Source organism: Bos indicus x Bos taurus, chromosome 2 (assembly GCF_003369695.1).
Source record: "Bos indicus x Bos taurus breed Angus x Brahman F1 hybrid chromosome 2, Bos_hybrid_MaternalHap_v2.0, whole genome shotgun sequence".
In the NCBI taxonomy this organism is placed as follows: Eukaryota; Metazoa; Chordata; class Mammalia; order Artiodactyla; family Bovidae; genus Bos; species Bos indicus x Bos taurus.
In genome coordinates this window covers 90652976-90680738 of record NC_040077.1, presented here as the reverse complement: position 1 = coordinate 90680738, position 27763 = coordinate 90652976, and the positions used below count along the sequence as shown (strand labels likewise).

The 27763-nt window shown below is 38.8% G+C and overlaps 1 protein-coding gene and 1 non-coding gene across 2 annotated transcripts; one reads left to right on the top strand and one right to left on the bottom strand.

The window, feature by feature from the left end:
* The first annotated feature begins 202 nt into the window (after positions 1-202).
* On the top strand, positions 203-26453 carry SUMO1 (small ubiquitin-like modifier 1). Its single transcript, XM_027564544.1, has 5 exons — positions 203-550; positions 11098-11172; positions 15984-16061; positions 19808-19879; positions 25623-26453. Exons 1-5 carry the CDS (start codon positions 218-220, stop codon positions 25689-25691), a joined length of 627 nt encoding a protein of 208 aa, XP_027420345.1. The 5' UTR covers positions 203-217; the 3' UTR covers positions 25692-26453.
* On the bottom strand, positions 23469-23553 carry LOC113881630. Its single transcript, XR_003508113.1, has one exon. It is a non-coding gene; the product is annotated as a small nucleolar RNA SNORD103/SNORD85 (small nucleolar RNA).
* Positions 26454-27763: the final 1310 nt, after the last annotated feature.

Sequence of the window (27763 nt, the reverse complement as noted above, 5' to 3'; positions counted from 1 at the left end):
TTGGCCAGGGTTGGTTAACCGAAAATGTTACCTCCAGGCTAAGAATCACTGGTATTCAGTCCAGTTTATTTAGGGAGGTAGATGAGCAAGGCCAGAAGTAGACAATAGAAGTACTTTGGCTCAGCCTTCAGAAACGCGCAAGGTGTCGGCGGGAGGAGGCTGGCCTGTCAGTACGGTTCTAAACAGAGACTGGGCACCGGAAACTTTTCCTCAGGGGATGGACTCGGGCCCGAAGCACAAGGCCTATCTCGGTGCTGCGGTGATTAATTCATCTGTGCGACCACAACTAAAGCCCGCTCTCAATCCTCCAGCCTCCGGGGAGCCCCGCCGCCCCCAACGAGTTTTCCCGCGTCGCCTTTCCTCTTTCCCCTCTCCGTCCTCACTGAGCGTAGCGGAAGTGACGCAAGGCGTAGCGGAAGTCCCTCCAGCCGCGGTGTTGTGCTGTTGGGTAGAGAGACGGATTTGTAAACCCCGGAGCGAGGTTCTACCTACCCGAGGCCGCTGGTGTGCGGAGACCCCGGGGGAAACTACCGTCACCATGTCTGACCAGGTACCAGACTGAGAGCCATCCGATAGCGGTGGCCAAGGCCTTACTCTGCAGGTCCGCCTGCTGATCGGCTGGGGCCGGGGATGGAGGCGCGGGGGAGGGGAGCGCGGAATGGGGGAGGGGGCGGCCGGTGGGGACTGGGCTGAAGAGGGAGGGGAGTAGACTAGGGCAGGAGACGCCCGGGCCTGTCGCGGGCCTCTAGGAGCCACCCTGACCCTCTCCGGGCTGGCTCATCACCCCCTGTGCCCCAGCGCCTCTGGTCGCGGCCTCCCTCTATTCGTCCCCGTCTTTTCTCCGGGGCGGACCCAGGTGCAGAGCCCAGCTTCCACTTTCCCAAGAGGGTCGCTGAGGATCCCGCCCGCCTGCCTCTCCGGAGAACTCACTGCAGAAGCAGGGCCCTAGGCCCCAATTATATAACGGGAGAGAATCCCTGCCCCGGAGGCTCTGTGGCCCTGAAAAGCTGGTGGACTCCACTCCCTGATTCTTGGTCTTTAGATAGTCGCGAAGTGGGACGTGGGGACGGAGGGAGGGAGACATTGTCTCGTGTTGCTGAGAACCTCGAAAGCTCCGCTTTCCATTTGGATTGCAGCTAGGCCGCCGCTGCTCTGCTCTGAGTGTTTTTCCGTGTGGGGGTGCAGAGCTGTCGCCTCTTTCCTTTTACTTTCCCATTTCTCACTCGGGATTGGTTCAGTAGCTCTCCAGTTGGAAGAGAGCACTCAGAATAACCAAGAAACAAAGTAGAACGAAACTGCTAGAGCTACAGAAAGCATTTCATCTGGAAGTTAACCTGAAGATGACTGATAACCTTTGAGGAAAAGGATAGGAAAACTTCGTGTGCGTGAAGCAGTTGCAGAACATTTGCAGAAAGCTTCGTGTTATAGCAGAGTGCTCCATCTCAGTGTTATTAGCAGGAATTTACTTGGGATTTGCATTCAATCAGGAGTGTTCGATTTTCCGTGGTGAGTTTTTCTTCCTCATTCATTCCTAGTTAACGTTGTTTGTGGCTGATGGGCTTTGCTGGTGGCTCAGCGTAAAGAATCAGCCTGCCAATGCAGGAGATGCGGGTTCGAGCCCTGGGTCGGGAAGATCCCCTGAAGGAGAAAATGGCAACCTACTCCAGTATTCTTGCCGGAGAAATCCCATGGACAGAGGAGCCTGGAGGGCTGTAGTTCATGGGGTTATAAAGTCCTACACGACTAAGCGACTAAACAACAACAAAGTGTTTATGGCTAGTTTTTACTTTATAAGGTTTTTGTCTGGCCTTCGTTTTGTTTGCTTAGATGACTTTGACTTTTTAAAGTATTTTTGAACCTTTTGCTTGTTTAATGATAGTTATTTAGAAAACTGTTTCTCATTCAACTCCACAGTGTACTTGAACTTTTAAATTTAACACACTATTCCCTTGGCTTTTAACCCAGTTCAGTTTTGTGCCACTTGGTGAGAGCAAGTGAGGCTTTTGTGGGTTTTTACTGTTGCACAAAACGTACATTTATAAGGTTAAACCATAATCTAGATTAGTTTTGAGTGGATCTTCTTACTAACAGTCTAGATTAACTCCCAAATTGATACCGGAACAGAGTTATAACTATCTCCCTAGGTAGTTGTTTACTTGATTTCCAGGGAGGAAAGAAAGGTGTAAATGCTTTATTTCATCAGCCTTTTATTTTGATGCTCAGAAGTGGCTAGGAAGTATGTTGAAATTTACTATGTAGTCTGAGGAAAGAGCAGTGTACAGAAGGAATTATAAAGTGAATTGTAGAATTTATTGCTCCAGTTTCAATTCCAGCTATTTAAGAGAAACTTGAAGAAATAAAGGACCTAGGACACTAACAGGTGGCCAAAACTATTTTCACAATAATGTTGGGACATTGTCTTTTTCACTCTCATTCTTTCATGGGGTTTTCTAAAGATTGACATGACCTGGGATATCACAACAGATTGAAACATAGAGGCAGATGTGGAAATTCAGCTGCTTTCTATTAAGCCAGATATTGAAGAGATTTGCAAAAAATGCAAAACAGTGCCACTTTTCTTACTAATTTTGTTTTTAAAAAAATGTCTTTTTAAGATTGAAGCTTTATTGCTACTTTCAAGAAATTGTTTTTTATATACACAGTACCATTTAATGAGGGTATCATCATATCCTTATAGGTGTTTCATATTGTTACTATTAAAATACTTTTCATAAGTATCAGTGTGATTTAATATCCTAAAATTAATTATGTGTTTATAAAACATACTTCAGATAAACTGCAGTAGGTACAACCAACCTAACAAAAGCTTTATGGAGTTCTAAATGATTTTTAAGAGGAATCCTGAGACTATAAAGTTTAAGAACTGTTGCTCTATGCTGATCAACCAATATCATTATTAATAATCAGGAGCCAGTACACTATTAGTGTTGTAGTGCTAGGGATTTAAAGAGATAAGAAGTGGAACTCTTACCCTGATGAAGCTTATGAGTGAGAATCCCAAGGTACTCCTGCGCCATACCAGTAGCATGAGACGACCACAGTCCCCAGAAGACAGTCTTAATATCAACCAAGTTGTTTTAGAATGACATATATTCTGAGGCCCCTCTCGGAGGGTTTTTTGTCTGTGCTGAAGATACTGGAATTGAGCAATAATTTCAAGTTAAAATAGGTGGATGTTAAAGTCATGTAAGACTTGAATTGCTGGGTTCTGCATTGATTAATAGAAAATGATTATTTTTGGAATTTGAGTGAAATAATTTCTCATAATTCTAACAATGCTAGCATTGTCCAGTGGACCGTTTTTGAATAATCCTCTAATACAGATTCTGAACCTGAGGATCATGAATCCTCAGGGCTGAAAATCCACTGAAATTTTATGGCAATCTGTGGTTTTTTTGCATGTGTATTTGTTTAGGGAGAAAGGATCCATAGCTTTCATTAGGGGTACATGATCCCTCAAAAAGTTTAAGGACTAGCCTTTAACCAATAATAGAGATCCGATGGTGTGCTTACTTTTAGCCTGATTTCACCTTGCAGCAAAACTGAGCACAATATATAGACCCAGATGCCAATGTCAAACTGGTAAGGATAATTTGTACAAATATTTTTCCTTCTTTCTTCCCTGTATTCACAGTTATAGTGTTTCTTTTCCATACTCAAGTCATGAAAGACAGCATGGACTTCAGCTCTTCAGTTTAGGTCTGTTAAATTTGTAATAATTGGATGACTGGTTTGGTTCAAATGCTAAATGAATCTGTTGTAGGTTTACTCTCTCCATCCCAACCTCAGAGAGAGGAGGGGTGGAGAGGGAGACAGATACTGATTGATTGAGCTCCTTTTATCTTTAGTCAAGGATTTGGAAACCTTATGTAATTTCGGCTATCTGTTGGTACCTAACAAACTGCTTAAAACATAATGGCTTAAAACAACAGTCTTGTTTTGCTCATAAATCTCAATTTTGGCAGGGCTCTGTGGTTTTGGGCTCATCACTGCTCCTTGACGCGTGGGGCCTTTGCTGGGATTACTCAGGGGGCTGTGGGCTGTAATGGATGGCTTCTTCATATAGTCTCAAGGCCTCTCTGAGTGGTCTTGTCATGTATTCCCTTCAGCACAGGGACCCCAGGATATTCAGACGTAGGCAGCTCAGGGCTCACAGGATAGTGTTCCAGAGAACCTTGGGTAGAAACCCCAAGCCTCCTAGAACCTAACTTTGGAAATCACTTTTGCATTCTGTTTGTCAGGCAAATCACTAAGTTCAACTCAAATTCAAGGGAAAGGCATTTATTTATTTCATTGTAGAGACAATTGACATATTAGTTTCAGATTATACAATGTAATTATTTGCATATATTGTGAAATGATCCCCAGGATAGGTCTAGTTAACAACCATCAACACACACAGTTACAGATTTTTCTTGTGTTAAGAGCTATTCTCAGCAACTTTCAAATATAGAATACAGTATTATTAGCTATAGTCACCAAGGAAAAGACATCAAGATTCCATTTCTTAATGGGAAGAGTAACAAAGAATTTGCAGTTATCTTTAATCTACCGCACTAGTTGTATTTCTTTTGTTAGGATAGCATCATTCCCTGCAGCATTATTTATATCCCCCTGTTTTTGGTGTTCGCTGATCTTCCTGTTAGCCTGAGATGGCAGAAGAATATGATAAACTAGGTGTATATTGAAGTTCATAATTATGTATACTACTTACCTCGTAGAATAAATATGTTACACTGATGCTATGACTTGAGCATTTAGTTACTGGTACATATGCATCACCAACTCGATGGACGTGAGTTTGAGTGAACTCCGGGAGTTGGTGATGGACAGGGAGGCTTGGCCTGCTTGCAATTCATGGGGTCACAAAGAGTGGGACTGGACTGAACTGAACTGATACAAAGTATTCCATGCCCCAGGAGAGGAATGATACATTCTGTCTTCTCTCTGACAGATAGATACATGAAGTGCTGCTAGTAGATGTTGCAAACATTGATTATAATAAAACATTTCAAATAAAATGTGAACATTACTTAATAGTATTTTTAAAACTGAGTATGATTATTAGGGTTAGAGTACTTATGAGTGTTAGTGGAGTAGTTCAGATTTCAAAACTAAAGCAGTTGTCAAATATCTCTTGATTCTCATTAGCCTCCCCCCATATCAATTAGAATAATATTATATATTATAGCTTTTATATATAGTGTTACAATTATTTAAGTACCTTTCTCCATTACACTGTTTGCTTTCCAGGGTCAGAAATCAGGCTTTACTCACCCTTTTTTTCTGAAGTGCCAGCAATGACTGAATACTTAGTAAAAGTTTTTAAAGGAGTGAGTGGTAAGAGTCATTCATTTAACAAGCATTTATTGAATGTCAGTGTGTTCCAGGCACCATTCTAAGCCCCAGAACTGGAAGGTTGTCTCAAAAATGTGAAGCAGCAGGTATTTTCCTCTTCCTCTTTCAATTCCCTTTATGTTTTGTTACTGACGAAGGGTTGATTGTCATGCAGTAATTTTCCTTTTATGATGTTTGCATACCTTCTTGGTCTTTACTTCTATTAGCAATAGAACTAGTAACTTTATCCAGCCATCTTCTATTTCTAGGCTGTTACATTTATATCTTGGTAAGAAGAGTTGATAGCGCCTGGTGTCTGATAAATTCTTTTCTACCATTCTAGTTACCATGATTCAATCTCTAGATGACACAGACCTGAAAATTTAGAGATTTCCAGTTCTTGCCTTTGATCTTGTACGTTCCTTTACTTTTCTTTACATTACCAGTTTCTTCTGCTCTGGGGCTGTGTAACCTTCCCAGCCTAATAAGCCAGCCCTCTCTGGGATTCTCTTTTCTCTCATGACCTACTGTTCTGGGTCTAGTGCTGAATGCTTTCAGTGTTTTGTGACTAGTGTGCCATACCATTCTGTATTGGCAGCTTCTTTTTTTTTTTTTTAACAGGGGAGAGAAGGAAAGAAGGCATACAAAAGACACTGAGATTGCTAGAGACAAACTTTGGCCTTTTTCTGTACAAGATCTTCTCATTTTCCAGACTAGTTTGTTGAAGGAAAAAGGCACATGAAAAGTTAGATGACTGCATCGGGCAAGCGTGAGGCTATTAAAGAAGTGGGTACAGATGGCATTGCTCTTGTGCTTCAGAGTTGGGAAAAGATTGTCAAAATGGAGTGACTAAGGAGAGTGGCAGTATTCTTGGAAATTTCAAATTCTAGTGTTCACATGTTTTGTGAAATTGAAGTGAATGCTGAAAGGATTTTGTTTGTATTGACTGTTGTGTACGGTAGAAGTATGAAACATTAGTAAGATTTTGTGGTGTAATACAGATGATAGTGCTGTCAACTTAATTCAGCCAGCATTAAATAATTGCCTGGTGAAAATGTGGACCTCCTCCTCGTAAATTTGTAGGAAAGTCAAGACATACAAAACTGTCACAGAAAATGTTAATTTAATAAGCATATTGAGTATCCTTAAAATACTAGACACTGTACTTGACCAGAAATACAAAGAATAAGGCATGTCGATAAGGAACTGAATCTTGTGGGAAACACAGATATGCAGACATGTGGTTATAATAAAATTAAAGTAAGCAGTATGAGAACATTTAAGAGGGTGATCAGGGAAATGATTTTGTAGAAGTGATGCTTAAGTGGTCTTAAAAGGGGAATAGGGTAAGAAAGGGCATACTAAGCAGAGGTGAGTAACAGGTACAGGGATAGTGGAGATAAGGCAGAGAGTGCCATGTTTAAGGCGTTGTAGATGGTTCAGTTTGGCTGGAGCGAAGAATATTAGCAAAAGACGTAGGAGAATAAGGCTTGCTTGCTAGGCAGGGACCAGCACACGGAGGACCAGTATGTGTCAGCTAAGGAGTTTGAACTTAGTCCTGAAGATTCTGGGCAGATCAGATTGCGTTTTAGAGAAATGGCTCTGGTTGTAGTTGGGAAGAATTAATTAGAGGGAGCTAGACTTGGGACATCTGTTATACCATTGTGGTATTGCTAATGAGCAACAGTGACTGCCTGAAATAAGGCAGTGGGATAGAGAATGAGAATCACTAAGAGATATAGTTGTCAGAATGGTGAATTATTAAGTATGAGATTTAGGAGAGGAAGATAGCCAATGATGACTACTAAATTTGTGTTGTGTGCAGTTGAGTGTGTGTCAGACATTTATTGTAATTGGGAATCCAGGAGGAGTTGTAGTCTTTTTTGGGTTTTGGTTTTCAGGAAGAGGAGCTAGAAGTAATGCACTCAGTTTTAAGTTGAGCTACCCATGGAGACATCCAGAATGGAGATAAGTGTTCAAGCTCTTAGATAAATTGAGTGAAACTCAGAAAAGTGGTCAGGTTATTGAGAATGGTTAGTATCTGAGAGAGAGTTGGAATTGTAGGTCACCCAGGAAGATGAAGAAAAAGAAGCTTAAAGACTTAGGACCCAGAGGAGCACCAGCATTTAAGGAAGTGGTCAAGATGAGGGGACATAGAATCTTAGAGATCAAAGGTAGAGAGTTTGAAGGAGTCATCAGTGTCTATTGTTTAAAGATAAGACTTTAGATTGTCCTTTGGGTTTAGCAGTAAGAAGTTGAACTGGTAACCTTGGTGAAAGAAGTGTCAATTGGAGTGGTGGGGTATTGTATAAACCTGATGGCAGTGAGTTGAGAGTAAAAGTGGAAATAGCAAATGCCGATAGGGAAACAGTGGAAACAGTGGCTGAGTTTATTTTTCTGGGCTCCAAAATCACTGCATATGGTGATTGCAGCCATGAAATTAAAAGATGCTTGCTCCTTGGAAGGAAAGTTATGACCAACCTAGACAGCACATTAAAAAGCAGAGACATTACTTTGCCAACAAAGGTCCGTCTAGTCAAGGCTATGGTTTTTCCAGTAGTCATGTATGGATGTGAGGTTTGGACTATAAAGAAAGCTGAGCACCGAAGAATTGATGCTTTTGAACTGTGGTGTTGGAGAAGACTCTTGAGAGTCCCTTGGACTGCAAGGAGATCCAACCAGTCCATCCTAAAGGAGATCAGTCCTGGGTGTTCATAGGAGGGACTGATGTTGAAGCTGAAACTCCAATACTCTGGGCCACCTGATGCGAAGAGCTGACTCATTGGAAAAGACCCTGATGCTGGGAAAGATTGAGGGCAGGAGGAGAAAGGGATGACAGAGGATGAGATGGTTGGATGGCATCACCGACTCAATGGACATGGGTTTGGGTGGACTCCGGGAGTTGGTAACAGACAGGGAGGCCTGGTGTGCTGCGGTTCATGGGGTTCGTGGGGTCGGACACGACTGAGCTACTGAACTGAACTTAAAAGAAATCTGAAGAAAAGTATGAGTACGACTTGAGATGATAGTAAAGGGAGAATGTTTTTAAATAGAGAATAAATGTCTTTTAAAGGATATGAATACACTGCCAATAGGAGCATTAAAGGAAAATATTAATCCCAGTTGGAAAGTTGAGGGGAGATGTGGTTCCCAGAAGAGTTCTTTACATACTGGACTTCAGATGATGGATTTCCGTGAGATGACTTCAAGAGAGGTTATGGTAAAGGGAGGATGTGTATTACAGGTAAAGGAAACAAGGACAGCAAAGAGCTGAAGATGGAAGGAAGTTTATAGACATGTTCAGGGAATAGCACAAGTCCAATTTAACCAAATCCTTGGGTTGTAAAGAAAGTGGTGAGAGAAAAATGGGAGTTAAGGTTGGTACTGGAGGAACTGAATGCCATGTTGTGGACTTTGTTTCTAGGCCTTAAAGTACTGGGAGCTATTAATGCTTTCTGATAGGGGCAGTTATACAGTCAGAGAGGGGCTTCCCAGGTGGCGCTAATGGTAAAGAACCTGCCTGGCAATATAGGAGACACAAGAGACGCAGGTTCGATTCCTGGATCGGGAAGAACCCCTGGAGAAGGAAATGGCAACCTACTCCAGTATTCTTGCCTGGAGAATCCCATGGACAGAGGAGCCTGGTGGGCTATACAATCCAAGGGGGTCGTAAAGAGTTGGACACAACTGAGTGCACGAAAACAAACCAGTCAGAGAAGCTGTGCTTTTGGAAAGGGTTCTGAAGCAGTGTGGAGGATGGATTGGAGAAGAGGGAAGAACTCTTTTGTTCTGAGTATCCTCTGTCTAGGAAACACTGGAGCACAGTCAGTCCCATTGTGCTGATGTATTGCTGATCCTCTTGGAGGGGGATGTTTTCTTCCTTGTGGAAACTCAGATAAAGCTTCTTAACACACCTTCTCTCAGTTAAAGAGGACTCAGGGCTTCTTTGCTCTTTATTGCCTTTCACTGCATGGAATAAATTGTCCTTGTCCTCTCTCAGTACTTAAAGGAAGAAGGAATTGTTTACTTTGAATATAAATTCAGAGAAATGTGGTTGTGAGACTGTTTGAAGACAGTCTTCTAGTTTTCAGGTGAAATACTGTCTCACTAAAGAAGGTTAATTTTGCCAGCTGCCATAAAATGCAGTAGTCAGCAAATGTTGAAAGTACTGCAGAATGATAAACAGGCAAGAATTCATACTAATGAAGTCAGTTCTGTTATCTAAGCATTTCCCTGGGCTCTAGCCTGTATCTTAAATTTAAAAGCTACTTCTAGTTTAATATATTTTGTTAAATTTTGAATGTTAAAGAGTTTGTTAGTTTTCAGTTACTGGCATGAAATAAACAGGTAATGGACCTGTTACTTCTGAATTACAGAAGTATATTAAATTGTTAAGAATATACAATATTCTGATTGTATGTTCTTAAGTATACAAAATTCTTATTATATATTCTTAAGTAAGTTGGTTGTATTCTTACTAAAGGGCTTCCCTGGGGCTTAGTGGTAAAGAATCCACCTGCCAATGCAGGAGACTCGGGTTCGATCTCTGGATGAAGAAGATCTGGAGAAGGAAATGGCAACCCACTCCAGTATTCTTGTCTGGAAAATCCCATGGGAAGAGGAACCTGGAGGGCCACAGTCCATGAATTTGCAAAGAGTCAGACATGACTTAGCAGCTAAACAACAACCGTTCTTACCAAGAGTAGATTAACAGCTTGAAATTACTATGAATAATAAAGAAGTATATATTTAAATAAGTGAATAATATGGTTGCCAAACTAAGGTAAAGTGCATGGGAAAGCTACTTTTATCACACCATTGAGTGAAATTTACCAAGCTACCCTTTTACTAAAAATGGCTTACCTTTCTTAATACTTCATGGCAAAGTTGTTTAACTAGTTTATTCTAACTTCATTTTCTTATGGTATAATTTGTAAGAGGGTTATACTCTTTCCTTCTGTCTTCCAATTTTGTTTGCTCTTTACTATTATTACTTACCCTGCTTGGGCTTTTTTCTTGTTCCAGTTTAATTCTAATTTTTTTTCACCCAAGCCTGATCTTTTGAAATTGGATATACTGCTTCAGATAGTCTAAAATAATAACTGATATAAAATGATTTGTTTTGACTCGAGTACATTAAGCCAATACTTTGCTGTTTGATTTTCCTTCCTAAAAAGACTTTGCTTATGTTAATATGATTAATTTATATTTCTTAGTACAGTTTTGTAATTGGAGTAGTTAATTTTTCCCACTAGGTTGTAAGAAAATAACCTTGGATTCAAAATGTTTGGTCAAGGATTCCTGGAAGATGAGCTTCCTCTGACTGGTAGTAGTTGACTGTAAGATAATGGTTTCCAGGTTGTTCCTTTGCCTAGAAGCATTAGTATTGCCTGGTAATTAGTCAGAAGTGCATATTACAGACCTACCCGAGACCTACCGAATAAAAAGCTGGGTGTGAGACCCAGCCGCCTTTTTAACAAGTCCTTCCAGTGATTCTGATGCATGGTGAAGTTTTAGAACCTTTACTGTAGGATTATAATAAAAGAGACTTCTTTCATGATTTTTAGTAAACTGTTGTTTGAGAGAGTAATTGACTTAGAACCTTTTTTGCTTGATTGACTGGCAGAGAAAATAAATGCTTGCTGTATTTTTAGTTGCAAATTTTGTACCCTAAGTCAAAGTAATGGATGAGTAATTAAAATAGCACATAGAAACTTTTATATTTATATGTACTTTCAGGAAGCAAAACCTTCAACCGAGGACTTGGGGGATAAGAAGGAAGGAGAGTATATTAAACTCAAAGTCATTGGACAGGTGAGTTTCATTATTTTTCTCCTTTGACTCTGGAATGTGTGAATGATTTCTGAAACAGAAAAAATGATTCAACTAAGGCAAGTTATTGAAAAGTGGAGTTTCATTTACTGTATGTGCATCTGTTAGAGGTAGGAGAGGGTGATACTGTATTTTTAAATTGTTCCACTAGGCAACTTATCACTTTAATTTCTTCTAGTAGAACTTTTTCTTGTTTAGCATGCTTCAGTGGCAAATACAGTGACTACTATTAAGTGATAACACTAGAGGCCTTACACAAAAGAGCCTCTCAGGCCTTTTCCTGATCCCTTTCTCTCTGTTGGCACCTGATTTCTCCAGACTCTGATCTTTATCTTATTGACCCTTTTTGAGATGCTGCTGCTAAGTCGCTTCAGTCGTGTCCGACTCTGTGCGACCCCATAGACGGTAGCCCACCAGGCTCCCCTGTCCCTGGGCTTCTCCAGGCAAGAACACTGGAGTGGGTTGCCATTTCCTTCTCCGTTTGAGGTGCTAATAGATAATAAAGGTTAGCTGGAAATTAGTGGAGGAATGAATTTTCATAGTTGTTTTTTTAAGGGACAGAAGAACTGGTGCACTCTCACCATAGAAGTGTGAGAGTACATTTCCCCACATTCTCTGAAACATGGGGTATTATTATACCAGTCTTTTAGTTTTGGGCCAGTATGATGATATTGCTTTGACTCTTCATTATAATTTTTGTGTGGATATGTTTTCAGTTCTCTATATATGTAGGAATGCAATTGTTGGGTCTAGTATAGTAGTAACTTTGTTTAGGAGCCTTCAAACAGCTTTTAGCAATGGCTGCACCATTTTATACATTATTCTTACTGACAATAAATGAAGGTTTGTTATTTTACATTTCACCCAGTATTTGTTGTTCTTTTTTTTGTTTTAAATATATATAGTCATCCTAGTGAGTGTGAAGTGGTATCTCATTGTGTTTTTGATTTGTATTTCCCTGATGGTTAATGATGGATATCTTTTCCTGTTCTTATTGGCCATTTGCACATCTTTGGAGAAATGTGTCTATTCAGATCTTTTGTCCATTTTTAGATTGGATTATTTGTCTTTATTTTTGAGTTGTAATAACTTTTCACATGTATTTTGGTTATTAGATCCTTATCAGTTAGATGGTTTGCAGATGTTTTCTCCCATCTTTGGGTTGTCTTTTCACTTTCTGGGTTGTGTCCTTTGCACAAACAGTTTTTGATTTCAGTGAATTGAATGTATCTTTTTAGAAACTTCTTGGCTGTGCTGGGTCTTTGTTCTTTGCACGGGCTGTCTCTAGTTGCAGTGAGTGGGGACCTCTCTATGTGGTGCATGGGCTTCTCATTGCAGCGGCTTCTCTTGTTGTGGAGCATGGGCTCTGGGCACTCGGGCTCAGTAGTTCCCTGGCTCTATAGAGCACAGGCTCAATAGTTGTGGCACACGGGCTTGGTTGCTCCTTGGCATGTGGAATCTCCCAGACCAGAGATCAAACCTGTGTCTCCTGCATTGGCAGGCAGGTTGTTAACCACTGGACCACCAAGGAAATCCCTATTTTTTTCTTTTTTTGCTGTGGTTTTAGTGTCATATATGGGACTTCCCTGGTGGCTCAGACGGTTAAGCGTCAGTCTACAATGCAGGCGACCTGGGTTCGATCCCTGGGTTGGGAAGATCCCCTGGAGAAGGAAATGGCAATCCACTCCAGTACTATTGCCTGGAAAATCCCGTGGACAGAGGAGCCTGGTAGGCTACAGTACATGGGGTCGCAAAGAGTCAGACACGACGAAGCGACTTCACTTTCACTTTAGTGTCATATATAAGAAACTATTATCTCAATCAGGGTCACAGAAATTCACACCTATAGATTCTTTTAAAGTTTTTATGGTTTTAGCTCTTACATTAAGTTTTTGATCATTTTGAGTACTTTTTGCATGCTTTTAGTATGGGTTTGAAGGAGAGTCTAACTTCTTTTGCATATGGCTATCTGTTTTTCCTAGAACACTGATTGAAAGTTCTGTTCTTTTCCCATTGAATTGCTTGGCATCTTTGTCAAAATCAGTTGACTGTAGATATATATGAATTTATTTCTGGACTCTCAATTTTATTCTGTTGGTTTGTAGGCATACTTCAGAAATACTGAGGATTTGGCTCCAGACCGCTGCAGTAAAGTGTATCACTTGATCTTTTGTTTCCCAGTGCATAGGAAAGTTACGTTTACTCGATAATGTGGTTTAAGTGTATAGTAGTGTTATGTCTGGAAAAAAACAATGTACACACCTTAATTAAAAAATACTTTATTGCTGAAAAGTACTAACCATCATCTGAGCCTTCCGTGAGCTTTTTTTGTTGGGGTAGGATTTGAATTACTGAGAGAATTACCAAATTACTGATTACCAAACTGTGACACAGAGACCTGAAATGAGCAAACACCATTGGAAAAATAGTGTGGGTAGACTTGCTGAATGCAAGTTTGTTACAAACTTTCAAAAAGTTTGTAAAAAACGCAGTACCTGCAAAATTCAATAAAGACAGCACAGGGACCTCCTTGGTGGTCCAATGGCTAGGACTCTGTGCTCCCAGTGCAGGGGCACAGGTTCGTTTCTTGGTCAGGGAACTGTGGATCCCATATGCTGCAACTGAAGATCCTGTGTACCACAACAGATCTGGCATAGCCAAGTAAAAAAAAGCAGAGTGTAGTAAAGTAGGTATGCTTGTGTATGTTTCTCCTATGCCATGGATTACCTTTTTAACAATTACTAATTTGTAAGAATTCTTTATATTTACTTATTTTTTCTTGTCTGCTATATATGTTAACGTGAATATTTTCTTCAGAGTCTCGTAACTTACTTATAGGTGGTTTATGTTTTTATTAAGTTGGATTTATCAGTCTCCTTTTTTTTTTAATGGTTTCTGAGTTAAAATCTTGCTTTAAAGTAAGGATTTACTAATGTCAAGATTAGGAAAAAAGTCTTTCCCAAAGAAGAGGAGAAGATAACTAAATTTTTTTTAATGTTTTAATTAATTTAAACATTAACTAAACATTAATTAATCGGAGAAGGCAATGGCACCCCACTCCAGTACTCTTGCCTGGAAAATCCCATGGACGGAGGAGCCTGGTAGGCTGCAGTCCATGGGGTCACTAGAGTCGGACACGACTGAGCAACTTCACTTTTACTTTTCACTTTCATGCATTGGAGAAGGAAATGGCAACCCACTCCAGTGTTCTTGCCTGGAGAATCCCAGGGATGGGGAAGCCTGGTGAGCTGCTGTCTATGGGGTCACACAGAGTCTCGGACACGACTGAAGCGACTTAGCAGCAGCAGTAGCAGCAGCAAGCTCTTTAATTAATCTGGAAATGATTTTAGTTGATGGAGTGAGGTATTGCTCTAGAAGTTTTGTCTGTTCCTGAAATTATCCACAGGATGAGAATTTATTTATTATTATTTTTAAAGAAAAATACCACACAGCATGCAGGATCTTAGTTCCCCAACCAGGATCATTCCCAGTCCTGGCAGTGAAAGCACCAAGTCCTAACCATTGGACTGACTGCCAGGGAATTCCTTTTTTTTTATTAATATAAACAAAACATGCAACTTCCACTAATATGTATCTGTGATTGTGTTATGTAATCATTAGAATTGGCTTTGAAATTTTTACAGTGTGCAAGTGCTAATATTTTTTTCTGATGGTTGCCTGATAGTTTACTTGACAGTCTCAGTAGAAGAAAATTATCTGTGATCCCATATTTCAATTTGAGTGACTCAGGTTTTTCATTTTACTCATGCAAGAGAAACCAGACTCTGTATGGTGACTTTTTATTTCAGGAAGAATTGCTCAGTCTGCTGTTTTACGGTATATGTCTCTCTTATAGCTTTGACCATCTTTAATGACACTTCAGTGTCACTTCACTTTTTATTCTGAGTTGCCTTTGGGAATTTGTGATAGTTTAGATTTTTATTGTGAAAGTAGAATAGGTATGCAATTCTGAAGGAATGCATTTTTGACATACATAGTTTTACTTATACTGCTAATTTTAATACCTAAAATAGATTATGTTTTGATGCTTACTCCTTGGAAGGAAAGTTATGACCAACCTAGACTGCATATTAAAAAGCAGAGACATTACTCTGTCAACAAAGGTCCGTCTAGTCAAGTCTATGGTTTTTCCAGTAGTCATGTATGGATGTGAGAGCTGGACTATAAAGAAAGCTGAACACCGAAAAACTGATACTTTTGAACTGTGGTGTTGGAGAAGACTCTTGAGAGTCCCTTGGACTGCAGGGAGATCCAACCAGTCCATCCTAAAGGAGATCAGTCCTGGGTGTTCATTGGAAGGACTGATGCTAAAGCTGAAACTCCAATACTTTGGCCACGTGATGCAAAGAGCTGACTCATTTGAGAACACCCTGATGCTGGGAAAGATTGAGGGCAGGAGGAGAAGGGGACGACAGAAAATGAGATGGTGGATGGCATCACCAAATCAATGGACGTGGGTTAGGGTGGACTCTGGGAGTTGGTGATGGAAAGGGAGGCCTGGCGTGTTGCAATTCATGGGGTCGCAAAGAGTTGGACGCAACTGAACAACTGAACTGAACTGAAACTTGCTTTGAAATGGGTATAAAGCAAGTTTGAGGATGATTATTTTAATAAAACCTGTTAGGAATGCTAAAAAGAATATTTTGGAGGGAAAATATAGGTGACAAGTTGTATGTGTTTGTATATAGTATATGTATAATTAAATAATTTGTTTCAGGCAAAGCAAGTAACTTACACGAAGAGTGATAATCCTTTTCCTCTTATCTCCTTAGGATAGCAGTGAGATTCACTTCAAAGTGAAAATGACAACACATCTCAAGAAACTCAAAGAATCATACTGTCAAAGACAGGTCTGTATGTTGTAGTATTAAATTCAGTGCTTTATATATCATTAACTTTTCTTTTAAGAAAGCTTGTCAAAAGAAAAGTAATCTTTTGGGAATTCTTTGGTGGTCTAGTATTTAGGACTTTGCAAGAAGAAAGATCATTTAGGTGTTGGGATAAGGAAAACAGTGGGCTTCCCTGGTGGCTCAGACAGTAGAGAATCTGCCTGCAAGACAGGAGACCTAGATTCTATCCCTGCAGGGTCAGGAAAATCCCCTGGAGGAGGGACTGGTTACCCACTCCAGTGTTAGGATAAGTGAGCCAATAAACTTTTTTTTTTTTTTTGCTGTACTGCGTGGCCTGTGGGATCCTAATGCCCGGACCGAGGATTGAACCTATGCCCTTGGCAGTAAAAGTTCAGTCCTCATCACTGAACTGCCAGGGAATTCCCTGTTTCTGTTTTTGATGTTAATTGTTAAGCTCAGTAAAGTCTTATTAATTGCGGCTCAACTAGCTCACATTTGTAATAATATTGATGGGAACTAAAACTGGAAATGAACGTGTATTAGCTGCACTGTGCTAATAGGTACTTAGATACATTCTCATTTACTCTTCACAATAACTCCAAAGAAAATATGTAGTCTTTTACCTCATCTGTAGACAATGGAGTTGATTATTGAGGAGAAACAGTGCAAAAGTGAAAATTAAACTGATTCAGAATTGAAATTGCTGTGCTGTGCTTAGTCATGTCTGACTCTTTGTGACCCATGGACTGTAGCCCACCAGGCTCCTCTGTCCACGGAATTCTCCAGGCAAGAATACTGGAGTGGGTTGCCATGCCTTCCTCCAGGGGATCTTCCCAACCCAGGGATCAAACCCAGGTCTCCTGCATTGCAGGTGAATTCTTTACCAGCTGAGCTTACCAGGGAAGCCCTAAGGTGCCAGGGGAGATAATATAACATCAAGTTGGAATAATTTTTTATGCTTCAGAGTTTATAGTCTTTAGAAAAAGTTTCTATCTATACTCAGTTCACAAAGGCTTGATAAAATTTTTTCTTATATTGCTGATATTCATGCAGTGGGACACTTAATTTATCTGAAGTATGGAATTCTTACCCAATAAGAGAGATTGAATCATCTTTCCATTTTGATATTGTAGACTTGCTTCTGTAGAAACTTTTATGACTACAGTATAAGATACTTACTTTTTGAAAGATCTTATATTTAAAATCAAAGAATATTTTGTCCTTGTCAGTTATGTTTAGTAGTTAATATAACCCTGGAAATAATTTAAAAGTAGAGAATTTTCTGGTGGTTCAGTGCTTAGGACTTTGCAGTTTGACTGCTGGGGCCCTGGTCAATCCCTGGTCAGGGAACTAAGAAAAAGTTTAAAACCACCTCCAGGGTAAGTTTGCACAGTCTTGTATATATAAGTGTAGTACATATTAGGAAGATTGTTTGAGTTTTTTATGATGTTTTTGGGATAGTATTTAAACATGGTGGAAATCTTTTTTTTTTTTCTTCTAATTTTATTTTATTTTTAAACTTTACATAATTGTATTAGTTTTGCCAAATATCAAAATGAATCCACCACAGGTATACATGTGTTCCCCATCCCAAACCCTCCTCCCTCCTCCCTCCCCATACCATCCCTCTGGGCCGTCCCAGTGCACCAGCCCCAAGCATCCAGCATCGTGCATCGAGCCTGGACTGGCAACTCGTTTCCTACATGATATTTTACATGTTTCATTGCCATTCTCCCAAATCTTCCCACCCTCTTGTGATAATGTACTATTATTAATTCAGCACAGTTACTGTGCTGTGTGACAGCAGGGTCCTGAATTATTTTCTCTTTTTTTTTTTTTTCTGTTTTGTTGATTTATTTGGCTACACCAGGTCTTAGTTATAGTATGAGAACTTTTGTTTTGTTTTTTTTTTTTTTCTAATTTTATTTTATTTTTAAACTTTACATAATTGTATTAGTTTTGCCAAATATCAAAATGAATCCGCCACGGGTATACATGTGTTCCCCATCCTGAACCCTCCTCCCTCCTCCCTCCCCATACCATCCCTCTGGGTCGTCCCAGTGCACTAGCCCCAAGCATCCAGTATCGTGCATCGAACCTGGACTGGCAACTCGTTTCTTACATGATATTTTACATGTTTCAATGCCATTCTCCCAAATCTTCCCACCCTCTCCCTCTCCCACAGAGTCCATAAGACTGTTCTATACATCAGTGTCTCTTTTGCTGTCTCGTACACCGGGTTATTGTTACCATCTTTCTAAATTCCATATATATGCGTTAGTATACTGTATTTATGTTTTTCCTTCTGGCTTACTTCACTCTGTATAATAGGCTCCAGTTTCATCCACCTCATTAGAACTGATTCAAATGTATTCTTTTTAATGGCTGAGTAATACTCCATTGTGTATATGTACCACAGCTTTCTTATCCATTCATCTGCTGATGGACATCTAGGTTGCTTCCATGTCCTGGCTATTATAAACAGTGCTGCGATGAACATTGGGGTACACGTGTCTCTTTCCCTTCTGGTTTCCTTAGTGTGTATGCCCAGCAGTGGGATTGCTGGATCATAAGGCAGTTCTATTTCCAGTTTTTTAAGGAATCTCCACACTGTTCTCCATAGTGGCTGTACTAGTTTGCATTCCCACCAACAGTGTAAGAGGGTTCCCTTTTCTCCACACCCTCTCCAGCATTTATTATTTGTAGACTTTTGGATCGCAGCCATTCTGACTGGTGTGAAATGGTACCTCATAGTGGTTTTGATTTGCATTTCTCTGATAATGAGTGATGTTGAGCATCTTTTCATGGGTTTGTTAGCCATCTGTATGTCTTCTTTGGAGAATCAAAGGAAACTATTAGCAAGGTGAAAAGACAGCCTTCAGAATGGGAGAAAATAATAGCAAATGAAGCAACCGACAAACAACTAATCTTAAAAATATACAAGCAACTCCTACAGCTCAACTCCAGAAAAATAAACGACCCAATCAAAAAATGGGCCAAAGAACTAAATAGACATTTCTCTAAACATGGCGGAAATCTTAACACATTAGTTATTGAGCAGAACTTTCTGATACTTGTGGACTAAATAAATGATTATTGATTTACACTTGTTAGTGAAGTTACTTCTCTTTAAATGAGCCGTCTACTCTCTTTTAGCCATTTTTGTGGAGTAAGTGATTAGAAAAATATATTTTAATACCTTTTGTGATACTTATAGTGCTATAAATGCCATCACAGGTTTACTGTAGTTTATCTGGCTTGCTACTGTGCTTTGCCAAATTTCTATGATTTAGTCTGTTTAAAACCAATTTTGCTTGTACAGTTGGTAGCTGGTGTTCATCCAATATCTGATTTTATTTTTATGTTAGCTTATAGATTTGAGAGGAAACTATGTAGAATAGTGGCTAAGAATACACAGGGTTGGGAACAGATTTGGCCTTCAAAGGTTGACCAGCTTGTGTGTCCTCTCTATACCTTAGATTTTCTAGCTGTAAATGAAGATAAGGTGACAATACTCATCTTTTAGGGCCGTTGTGATGAAAAATTTATGATTCTGTATATAAAATATTTGGTATCAGGAGTACCTAGCAAATAGTTTTTACTCAGTTAATGGTAATGATGATAGAATTAGCTGTCTAGTTTTATGTTCTACACATTCTGTTGGAGCTTTCATATTTGCTTTTTGTGCATCAAAGTTTCTGTTATCTCTTAAAAGGTTTATATTTGTACATTTTCTGTCTTTTTAGGGAGTTCCCATGAATTCACTCAGGTTTCTCTTTGAAGGTCAGAGAATTGCTGATAATCACACTCCAAAAGAAGTGAGTATAATTTCTTCTCTGAATTCAAGACATATTTTGAATTTTGCATTGAATGATGTGGTTCGCTGTACCATTAAACTGCCCTTTTCTTGAATATTCTCTGAGTTAAGTGATATATTATTTGTCAGAGAGAAAAACAATCTTTTGGGTTGAATTTCCCTTTTAGTGCCTTCAAATGTGCCAGTAAAAAGAGGTGAAAAGTAGGGATTGAGTACTTAAATTGTTATAAGGCACATACTATGCCTTTTTAAGGACGGACAGATGGTTCTCAAATTTGGCAGATTTCGGGTTCATTTTCATGGTGATAGTGACCTTTAGAGTTCAATTTTGACTTTTGGCCCATTTTGAGAACTTAATATAGAAGCTTGCTGCTAAGTCACTTCAGTCGTGTCCGACTCTGTGCGACCCTATAGACAGCAGCCCACCAGGCTCCCCCGTCCCTGGGATTCTCCAGGCCAGAACATGGAGTGGGTGGCCATTTCCTTCTCCAATGCATGACAGTGAAAAGTGAAAGTGAAGTCACTCAGTCGTGTCCAACTCTTAGCGACCCCGTGGACTGCAGCCTACTAGGTTCCTCCGTCCATGGGATTTTCCAGGCAAGAGTACTGGAGTGGGGTCCCATCACCTTCTCCAAATGCAGAAGCTTAGTATATATTTTTGGCTCTGTCATTTTGGGTTATGTTTTTTAATGCTTCTATGCCTTCATTTGTTTTATTGAATATATTGTTTTATTTCTCTGTTTATATATTCCACCTTCTCTACGCTCATTCTCACTCCTACCCCCGGATATCTGAAAGTAATAAAATGTGAGAAAAAGAGTGTGTGTGTATTTACAATTATACAGATTCCCCTCCTCCAAATACAAAATAACATTTCTGATATTTCTGATAGTGGGAACAATGTATGGCTATTATTAGCTTTTTTATTTGAAAACATTTCAAACTTACTGAATGATGAGACTAGTATAATATTCTCCTGTATAACCTTTTTCGTAGATTCTTCATTTATTAACGTTGTGCTGTGTTTGATTTATCATTCTCTGTGTATGTACAGATTATCACTACTGGTGGACCATTTAATATTAATTTGCAGGTGATATGGCTCTTTACCCCTCAGTATTTGAGTGTTATTGTTCTCCTAAGAGTCACAGTTAAATTATCTAATTTAGGTGATTTAACCTTGATACAATACTGTAATTGAATATACAGTCAAAATAATCTGATTTTGTAATTTGTCTCAGTAAGGTCCTTTATAGCTCACCTGCCTTTTTTTTTTTTTTTTTAAACTTAACCTGGGATCTCATCCAGGATATGCATTCTGCCTGGTTATCATGCCTCTTAGCTTCCTTTTCATATGAAACAGTTACTCAGTCTTCGTTTTTCATTATACTGTTGTTGTTCAGTCGCTAAGTTGTGTCCAACTCTTTGTTTCCCCACGCACACAACAGTCCTGCAGCACACCAGTCTTCCCGGTCTTTCACCGTCTCCCGGTGTTTGTTCAAACTCATGTCCATTGGGTTGATGATGCCATCCAACTATGAGGTCCCCTTCTCCTGCCTTCAGTCTTTGCCGGAATCAGGGTCTTTTCCAGTGAACAGCTCTTTGCATCAGGTGGCCAAAGTGTTGGAGCTTCAGCTTCAACATGAGTCTTTCCAATGAATATTCAGGGTTGATTTCTTTAGGACTGACTGATTCATTACACTGATGTTTTTAAAAAGAATTCAGGCCAACTGTATTTTAGATTGTCCTTCATGTAAAGTAATTAGCCTCCAATTAAAATAAATGAATTAAAAAAAAAAGAATGTCCTTCAGTTGGGGTTTGTCTGTTGTTTCCTTATGATTAGATTCAGGTTTGAACATTTGGTAGGAGCAACACTGAATGAAGCTGTGAAATTCCAAGTGCATGATGTTAGGAATTATATGATGTCCATGTCTTACTATGGGTAATACTAATTTTGCTCACTTAGTTAAGATGGTAACTGCCAGATATTTTATCCATTGTATCATTTTATCCACTGTAGCATTGTATCAATTTATCCAAGTTATTTTGTAATTAATAAGTAATTTGTGGGGAGATACTTTGTATGAGTGATGTTCTTTAGATATTAGCCAGTGGGAACCCCTTCAAGTTGGCACATCTGTTCTTTTGACATCCCTTCATCTTTTTAAATTAAAAAGTTTTTGTTTTGTGATGATTTTCAAATTACAGAAAAGTGGCAAGAATAAGTGCAAAAAATTGAACTCTCTTCTACCTAGATTTACCGGTTTTTAACATTTTCCTACCTGTACTTTATGTACTTTATTATTTGCCTCCCCCGCCCCCCACCATATGTGTGTGTAAGTGTATCTTCTGAACCATTTGGGAGTAGGCTGCATACACCATGGCCATTTACTAAATATTTTAGTGTGTATTTCTTAAGAACAAGTATTCTCTTTGACATAACTCCAGTACTGTTGTTAAGAGTCAGGACACTGAATACTGTTAGAATACTGTTTTGTCATGTGTCCCAATTTTCCCTTTTATGGTAAGTTTTCTCCCTCATCGTAGGATCCAGTTCAGTGTGAACACATGGTGACTCAGCTGGTAAAGAATCCTCCTGCAGTGAGGGAGTCCTGGGTTCCATCTCTGGGTTGGGAAGATCCTCTGGAGAAGGGAATGGAAACTTACTCCAGTATTCTTGCCTGGAGAATCCCATGGACAGGAAGGAGCCTGGTGGGCTATTGTCCATGGGGTCGCAAAGAGTCAGACATGACTGAGCGATTTTCATTTTCACTTTAATTATCTTTAACTTGGAACTTCAGACTGTCTTTGTCTTCATGACATTTACATCCCCCCCTCCCCCCACTGGAGATCAATTTATTTCACCTAAAATACACTTACATCTGGAAAACACTAAGTTATTTGTACTGGAAAAGGTAGTTTAGACCCAGAACAGGAATCCCAGAGAAACCAGATCAGGAAAAGATACTCAGGAATATATAGGGTAGAAAGAACAATGGTGGGGTGGGGCACAGGGAAGAGAAGGGAGACAAAAACTACTACAGTGTAGCCACTGGATCAGAAAACAAACAAAAAAATACAGTAAAATGTATATCTAAAAAATCAACAATGTATCATATTGGTGGGAGAGGGCAAAGATATGGAAAATACCTAGGAAATCAAAATTTCCTGCTTGATTTTAGTAAGTGGGCATTATGGTCAAGAGAGGGGAAAAAGTTCCATGTTCGAAAGAAACAAGAAAATTAACAAGGAAAGATTCAGTCATCACATTTTCATCCTGGAACACCCCAGGGAAAATTAAAACTGATAACGATCTGAACATTAGGAGAAAACAAACTAGTAGCCTCACCCCTGCTTCTAATCACTTACACACAACATCCTCTTCTTACCCCTGTGCCTCCTGTGCTGGGCACTGAATGGAATGAACTCCCAACCTGCCGTGCATCTTCAACATTCCCTCTGCCCTCACCAGCATCTTGACAGGCCCATCTGAGTCTCACAGCTTAAGGACTCGACTCCCCAGCCTTCAGTTGCCATCGTCAACACCAGCATGGTGTTTTGTTTTGAACTGGAGGTGGTGGGTGCCTCGTCTGGCTCAGAACTTGAGTCCAGAGTAAAGATTGTCATTACCGAACTCTGTTCTCAGAGAGGGCAAGTGGCTCATCACTGCCAGACATTTACATTTTTGAAGAGTACAAACCAGTTATTTTTCCAGAAAGACTCTCAATTTGGGCTGTTCTGTTAACTCATGACTAGATTTGGATCATGTGTGTTTGTCTGGATTACTGTGTAAATGGTGATGTGTCTTTCTCAGGCTGTAATATCTGGAGTATATCACACTGGGTTTAACAGTTATCGTTTTTTTTTCCTGTGTGGTTAAACCATTTTTCCTGTTGTAATTGAGTAATATGTGGGCACATACTTTGAAACTATGTGACTATCCTTTTTCTCATCAAACTTTCCCCTGTAGGTTTAGTATCCACCTACTTTCTTGAGTACTTCCTTACTGTCTGGCACAAGATATTCCAAACTCATTTTATATTTTCCCTGTCTTAACTTGGTTAAGGCACAGGGATAGGGAGGCCTGGCATGTTGCAGTCCATAGGGTTGCAGAGTCAGACTTAGTGACTGAACAACAAAAGCTTGGCATAATCTCACCAACACAGAAGGTTATTTGATACATTTTAGTGACACCTCCCTTACTATCATTAAAAGATTTATCTTTTTAGAAGAATAATGGGGCAGTGGGAGAGAGTAGGTATTTAGGGAGTGACCTCTTTGTACTGTTGCTTATTTACTCTTATCCGACAGTGTACTTCTTAAAGCTGATGGCTTCATATTCACCATAGTTTAAGGACATATGCTACCTTCCCCATTCAAGGGTTCCTTGTACTGTTTGGAATTCTAGTCCTTGCAGTGTTTACCAGGCTAAGTGTGCAATTAAAATTAAATTTTAATAGCATCTTTAATTAATAATTATTTTAACATTCATGTTTTATCACAGTCAAGATATCCGTGACACCAGAACCAATTAATCACTTTAAAAAATTCTAAATCCACTTATTTTTAGATTTCTTAGCATATTTTAATTTTCACATTTTGTAATTCTGCACAAAATTGTCCTGTATAAAATATAGAACTTGTCTCATTAGAGATTACTTGAACTTTCCTTTGAACTGTTTTCATTTGCTTTTGTGATTCACTGTAGTTCACTGGAAACAATGCTGATTTTTGTTTTCAGTCTGCCTATTTCAGTGTTCTTTAACCCTGGCTGCACACCAGAATCAACAGATTTGCAGTTCTTTACAAGCCTCATTGAGGCGTCTATGGGTTTCTATGCAACACCAGCCTCCTTCTGTACAATTTTTTAAATAAAGAATGCTTGTAGTTAAAAATGAAAGTATTAAAAAACCAAACTACCAAAGTATATAAAATGGAAAATACACTCTAGATATCTCTGCATTCCCATTTCTCAGAGGCAACCATTATTAATAATGTCTTTAAGAAAAACATTCCAGACACTTCACGCATATAAAAAAAAATTGCATATATTTTACTTAATGTTCTGTAAAAGGCATTGCAAAGGGTCTTCCCTCCCCCCCCCCCCCCCCCTTTTCTGGAAGAATTGAGAACTGGCCTGAAAAATCAAGCCTATAGAATTGAAGTGTCAAAAGTAGATGTATAATAACTCTTCACTGAGAGTGGTCACTATCAAAGAAAATAATAGTTAAATTCTAGAAGGAATTCTATATAACAAAGCAAACTACTTAGAAATGAACCCTTAGACAGTATTTTTCTAGCCAAAACCCACATATATTTCAAGTGAAGTCAGGTTTTTTGAAAGAGAAGAAAGAGATTCTGTCGAATAATTACATCTGGAAGTAAAATGATTTTTAGAAAACATGGCATCAAACTATTACTTAAACTATTCTATACATGTTTCATTAGATTTAAAACTCCTTTAAGGTACTTTGCAGAAACACTTAAATTTTACATGGTGAATAAACTGGGAAGTAAAGTTGGCTCAGCAAAGTAACATGAATGATTTCATATTGACATAGTATCAGAAGAAAAGAATATACCTCTCTGTTCTTTGGATTAAAGGAAACAAGATTGTTAGTTTCAGAACAGGATAACTATGGATTATTTTTGTATCTTTTTTGCACAGTTGCCACATAGTTGCAGCCAGTTAAAAAAATAGTACTTTGTATTCTACTACTAACACTTGTCTTTCCTCTTACAGCTGGGAATGGAGGAAGAAGATGTGATTGAAGTTTATCAGGAACAAACAGGGGGTCATTCAACGGTTTAGATATTCTTTTTATTTTTTTTTCTTTCCCCTTAATCCTTTTTTATTTTTAAAAATAGTTCTTTTGTAATGTGGTGTTCAAAACATAATTGAAACTGGCACCCCATCTCTTTAAAACATCTGGTAATTTGAATTCTAGTGCCCATTATTCATTATTGTTTCTTTTCATTGTGCTGATTTTTGGTGATCAAACCTCAGCCCCCTTCATATCACTCTCTCCTTTTTAAAAATTACATGTGTGCATAGAGAGCCCGCCTTTTCCAGGACTGTGCATTTGCAGGCTTGTGATAAGTAAGATCAACTAATGCAAGTGTTCCTAATGACTTTCCAATTGGCCCTGACGTTCTAGCATGTGATTGCTTCACTCCTGGACTATGACTTTCAGTGGGAGATGGAAGTTTTTCGGAAAACAGAACTGTGGAAAAATGACCTTTCCTTAACTTGAAGCTACTTTTAAAATCTGAGGGTCTGGACCAAAAGAAGAGGAATATCCATTTGGAGTCAAAATGACAGAGAATAATGACTAACTCCAAAGATGGCTTCACTGAAGAGAAAGCATTTTAAGATGAAAGAAAAATCTTGTCAGAAGATCCCAGAAAAGATCTAATTTTCATTAGCAGTTAAAGTTATTCATGCAGAAGTGTATACAACAGAACACTGCTCTTTTTGACTTTATTTGTACTTTTTGGCCTGGGATATGGGTTTTAAATGGACAGTGTCTGTACCAGCTTCATTAAAATAAACAAAATATTTGTAAAAACTGTACCCATGTTTATTTTATTTTTAATTGTACAGAAAGAAAAAAACAAAATGCTTAAAACATAAGGTTTTTTTGCATCATACTGGAAATTATTGTTCATACATGGTACAGATTTTTTTACGGATTATGTGGTGATGATCATGACTTTGAAGCACTGAAAGTTACTGAAGTGCCTTCAGAATTAAGGATTTAATTAAGGTCACAATACCTTCTTAAATACTCACTGTTGTTTTTTAAAAAAATTTGATATTCCTGTATGGTGCATTTATATGATACAGTTACCCAATATGTTGAATAAATGGGCACGCCAGAAATTCTTAATTGATATTGATAATTTCAGTTTTTCCCTTAACAATTTTCAAAATGTTCTCTGTAGTTAAGGTTGTTTATATTTTATTTCTTTATATCATCTTTTCAACTGTAAAATTAAAATACTAAATTAGTTCCTTAATTAGAGGGCTTAACTTTTTCTTTTAACTCCTTAATGAATCACAGAATTCAGAATATATATGCACATATGTAATCCAATTTTGTATTATTCCAAGTAGAATGTCATCTAGCTACTTGAGAAGAGCAAATAAAACCTATCTCTAATGCAAACTATTATAGTTTGAATACCCTCTCAAATTTCCTGTTGAAAAATAATTGGCTTGTCTTATAAATCTTATTTTGACCATACCTGAAAAATTATTTGTATCGTACATATATAGTCTAGGTAAATTAGAACTTTTAGACCATTGTGTTAAATAGTACATAGAAATAAGGCCCATTTCCAGAAAGTCCTCATTGAGTTGCATATTTCTGTCAGGCCTGAGAAAACTGATAGGCTATTTGAGCTATCCAGAATGCGCATATATGTAGTTTGGTATCAGCTTTGTTTGCATGTCTGAAGACTTGGCATTTAGGTAGTGGAGCTTAGCTATGGGGGATACTTGATTTTAGTTTATTGGATTCTTCTAAATGCTGTGCATTCTGCTATGGTTAACTGAAAAATGTGCTTATCTGGTTAGTAGTGCTGATAAAATAGGCCTTTAACAGCAACAGTTTAATAGAATATCGATAAGATTTGGAAGGCACCTCGAATAACATTTTAGTGTAGCCACTCTACCTGGTGCTTGACTGCAACTTTTGAAATTTGTAAAAGAAGAGAGAAAATAAAATCAGGAATGGTAATTTCCCCCACCAGGATGTTTTCCTTGAGTGTTCTTTCTTGGTTGAGTTATTTGAGATGCTCCTTTCTCATCTAAGTATTATTGAATCAATTGAATAATGTGCAAGTAGGGTCAACAAGTTTGAGAAAGACTGTGACATATTC